Source organism: Acanthisitta chloris, unplaced genomic scaffold (genome assembly GCF_000695815.1).
Source record: "Acanthisitta chloris isolate BGI_N310 unplaced genomic scaffold, ASM69581v1 scaffold6397, whole genome shotgun sequence".
NCBI lineage: Eukaryota > Metazoa > Chordata > Aves > Passeriformes > Acanthisittidae > Acanthisitta > Acanthisitta chloris.
The window spans coordinates 6,542-10,863 of NW_008683133.1; the positions used below are offsets into that span (position 1 = coordinate 6,542).

General features: G+C 40.3%; 1 protein-coding gene across 1 annotated transcript; it reads right to left on the minus strand.

Moving 5' to 3' along the window:
* Positions 1–2,217: 2,217 nt before the first annotated feature.
* Positions 2,218–3,360, minus strand: BDKRB2 (bradykinin receptor B2). The gene has a single exon (XM_009078796.1). The coding sequence runs from the start codon at positions 3,358–3,360 to the stop codon at positions 2,218–2,220; it is 1,143 nt and encodes a 380-aa protein (XP_009077044.1).
* Positions 3,361–4,322: the final 962 nt, after the last annotated feature.

Below are 4,322 nucleotides of genomic sequence, written 5' to 3' on the forward strand. Positions count from 1 at the left end.
GAATACTGCACAACATGTCACTGCACTGAAAAACGGGCAAAACATGAATTAAACAGGCTGTGAGCTGACATTGTGTGTTCTGTGTTGTGCAGAGGGTGCTGCAGGGGATTTCCGTTTCTGTTGGGGTCTGCATGCTTTGAGGGAAGAGCAAGACTTTAGGCAGAGGGTCCAACCTACGAACATCACTTAGAGGCCCTTGTGAATGGCAGGTCCTCACAAAGAAAAGCAATATCTGCTCTTTCATGGAACATTGAGTTACCAGCTGGCAGACTAAAGCTACTGAAAAGATTTCAGTACTTTTAGCTGCCTTAATTCAGATTTTAACTTCCAAAGGGACTGAGGGTGGTCAGCACTGCTCAGAAATGGGCTCTGAAAAGCAAGCTGACACAAAGATTTAAAAGTAGGTAAAATTCTGTTGTTTCAGCTTTGGTATAATGGGAAGTGAAGGAAAGTAGCCTATTCCTTAGTAAGAGGATACAGGATAGAAAAGAAAATGCCAGGAAATCTGATTTCTTAAAGTAGTTTATTTTCTGTTTTACATGCTTACTGTATAGCAAAATAATGTGCCTGTGTATTTACATTGTTTAAATTAATGTGATATTCATATAATAACATTTTTACATTTTACTTCTCAGTACCAAATACTCAGAAATATCTTCCATTGCCTCAATAACCTCGGTATGGAATTCCTTTTATGCAATGGTTGCATGAACTGCATGCTTATGATGGAGACAATGTGATCAAACTGGAGATTCCAGAAAGCCTTGAAGTGCTTCATCACAGTTGTCTTGGACAATATAAAGAATGAGCAATAGAAGTATTTATAATAAAAGATTATACTGGATTATTAAAGAAGAACTATGGAAATTGCCCATCAGTCATCTACAGTGATCTAAATCCTGTAGTCTTTATATATACCTTCATTGCTCCATCCAAGTTCTGATGAATAAAGATCACATAGTTGCAGTCTGAGTTCACTTATGTCACCAGACTCCTTTTCCCTGGGTGACTGTAAAGGCTGTAACCTTCAGTGCTTTGAAAAGAACAAAGTTTCAGAAGATATTAGGTCCTCTCCAACTCAGTTTTGGACAAGGCTCCTAGAGGTAAAAATGCACTATGAGTTTATCTTCTGTGTAAACCCAATTTAGATCAAAAATCCTGTCCAATTGGAGAAAAGTATCTTGTATTAAAATCACTTCGATTAACTCTACAAATAAAATGTAGGTATTATTAGAATTTTAAAAGGCTGTTCTTGAATACTCTGGAATTTCAAGATTCCTGTTACCTTCAGTTAGATTTCTAATGTAGTTAGGTGGTGTTCTCCTTCATGTTCTCAGTTTCTTCTGCTTGTGAGATTATGCCAGTTGTGCTGAGCTTTTATTTTTCCATTAATTAACATTACAAATATTAATTATACTTTGTGAATACTAAAAAACCAAGTCTCTGAGCTGAAGCATAGGTATGATTGTAAATAATGTTCACTTACTCAAAAGGAGTAAGGGAAGTCTTTCACCCTAAGGTAAGAAGGGTAAGGAATCTCCTGCGACAAAGGAAACCCAGCTCCCTTCATGTAGCTGCCAGCAGCTTTCCTTCCACTACTGCTATGTCTTTTTTGAGCTCCTTTCCATACATACAGGCTCATGTAGACCTGTAACTAACAGGAGCAGAGCTGCTGCAAAAAGGCACTGCTTGTCAATCAAACAATCGAATAGTTTGGTATGACTGAAGAGAGCAAGTAAAAGCCCAGATGCACACATCTAAAAATCCGTTTGAATAATAGCCCTACAAGATTCACTTAGCAGAGCTTACTCAAATATAAGCCCCTCCCAGACCAAAAATGTAGTCTAAAAAACTGTTTGAGTACCATAAGTAGCTTCACAATCCTGATGACAGCTTCTACACTGGGGCTCTGTTCAGAGTACTGTATGTGTGTGTATGTACACCTTCAAAATGCAAACATTCCAAATGATACATGCACCAAATACAATTCAGCCATGGAAATGTAAGTAAGCTACTAAATTAGATCCAATCATGAAAAATGTCCAGTAACATTAGAAGCAGGTCTCTATATAGAGTTTCCATCAAGACCAAACTGTTGGTTTCCCACACAGGCTGAACACTACCACATGTTTATTCTGTGGACCAGTAGTAGATGGATATTAGTGGAGACTGATATGTTAGAATGCTTTCTTCCTGTAATAATTTCCTAAAATGCTGCTACCGGGGTAATGGCAAAGCAGGTGTTTTCCTTGGGTAGTCACTTGAAATGGAAGTTCTTAAAGTGTCCAGGGAGTTTTCCATCTGTGCAGGCTCTGATTTTCTGCACCTCTTTGGGAACAAGTCCTTGTAGAATTCCACGGCTTTCTTCTGGAAGTGCTTCCCAACAATTACATACAGGACTGGGTTCAGGCAGCTGTTGCTAAAGGCACAGTATACAGCTACCTGGGTCACTAATCCATTGATGTCTTTCAGGCATTTGAGAGTGGGTACGAGGTAACAGATTGTGTCGATGAATGTGGTGATCTGGAATGGAAGCCAACAAAAGATGAACAGCAAAAGCACAGCAAGGACCAGCATGGTGGCTCTCTTCTCTGTCTGGATTACCTTCATTTTTTGTAGCTCACTACTTCGTAAGGCTTTGATGATTTGCATCGTGCAATAGGTAATTACACAGAGTGGGATCAGAAAGCCCATGATATTCAGCAAGCAGTTGTTTGCAGGCTCCCAGTAGCTGTTTGGGTAAGTAAGAACACAGGCTGTGATGTTAAATGTTTCAAAATATGTTAAATTTCGGAACACCATCGTAGGTGAACACATGAGCAGTGCACATGCCCAGATGATAAAGCTATTCCATTTGGCACAGACGGTCCGTCGCATTCGTCCCAGAGACATGGTTTTCACCAAGGCTAGGTAGCGGTCAATGCTCACTAGTGTCAGGAAATAAATGCCAGAATAAAGGTTCATGGAACCCATAATGTTGACAGCTTTACAGAGAAACAGGCCAAAAGGCCACTGAAAATTATTGGAAATATTAATGGCCCAGAAAGGTAAAACGCAGACCAACAACAGGTCAGCAAGTGCCATGTTTGCTAGGTAAATTTCAGGTACTGTGCATCTGCTCTTGTGGAAACACAGGACACTGAGGACAAAGGAATTTTCTATGGCTCCCAGAACAAATAGAAACCAGAGGAATCCAGGCTGAAAGTCCTGTAACCATTTCCATACATTTGGATTAACACATTTGTATGAATCTATCTGATCCACTCCTGAATTATTGTAGGAAATTTCCGGACTGACTGTGAGCTCCTGGGTGTTCACGTTGTACAGTTGTGTAACATTTTCAGTTGTGATGGAAACCATTTCTCTGCAGAGAAAAATAGGTGACATGAGATTGCTACATCTAGCTCATTGCTGCAAAAGACAAAATCAGAAAAGCTGTCTCTGCTTTTCCTCAAAGTGTGGCTTTGAACAGGCTTGCAATTCCCTGGGTTGTTTATTCATACACACCATGCATGCTTGCAGAGAGTTTCACAGACTGCAATGCTAAGGGCTGTGTGGACCAATGTTAGGCGAGTTAAATAGAGGGGATAAAGCAACAGCAGATATTGTATGAACAGGTCAACTGAAGACAACATTTACCAGCCTTTATTCACTAGAAACAAGCTGCAGCAAGTCTCTTTTAATACCTTGAGAAGTTTTATCATTAATTTGTCTTATGTCTGAGCATCAATAGCCATGGTTTCCTAAAGGACAGACATAACTTGTGTGTCTTTCATTGCTTAGTGCTAAGCTAATAGTTCTGTATCACATCCCTCAACATTTTACATCCTCTCCTGCAGGGCAAGAGTTAGGTGGAATTCAGTGGTGCTTTCTCCCCAAAGAACACTGTATTTTTTCCCAAATGTTATGGCTGTCACAACAGACATTTAGTTTGCAGCTCTAATTTGCACTGAGAAAGCTGCAGGAGCAAGGATCAGTGTTTGTCAGCTGTGTGCCTTTCTCAGCTTCTCATTGGGATTGCCTATTCTGTCTCTGTGTTACAGTCTCTTTCTGCAAGAGAAAAGGTAACAGGTACAACCTTGATGAGGGAACTTGGTTTTAATAGGTGGGTCAGTCAGCAGTTTGGCAGAGACACTGGCCATCATGTAAGGCAGGACCTGATGCAGTCAGGCTGCTGCCATCCAGCTTGGGTGCAAGAGCACAGTCTGAAAACCAGGAGCTGTACTGTAACTATTCTATAAGTCAGAACAGCTTGGGGTCTTACAGGCAGCTATTTTCAAGCATAAATGCCAGACGTGCCACTTAAATGTTATTAAAACCAA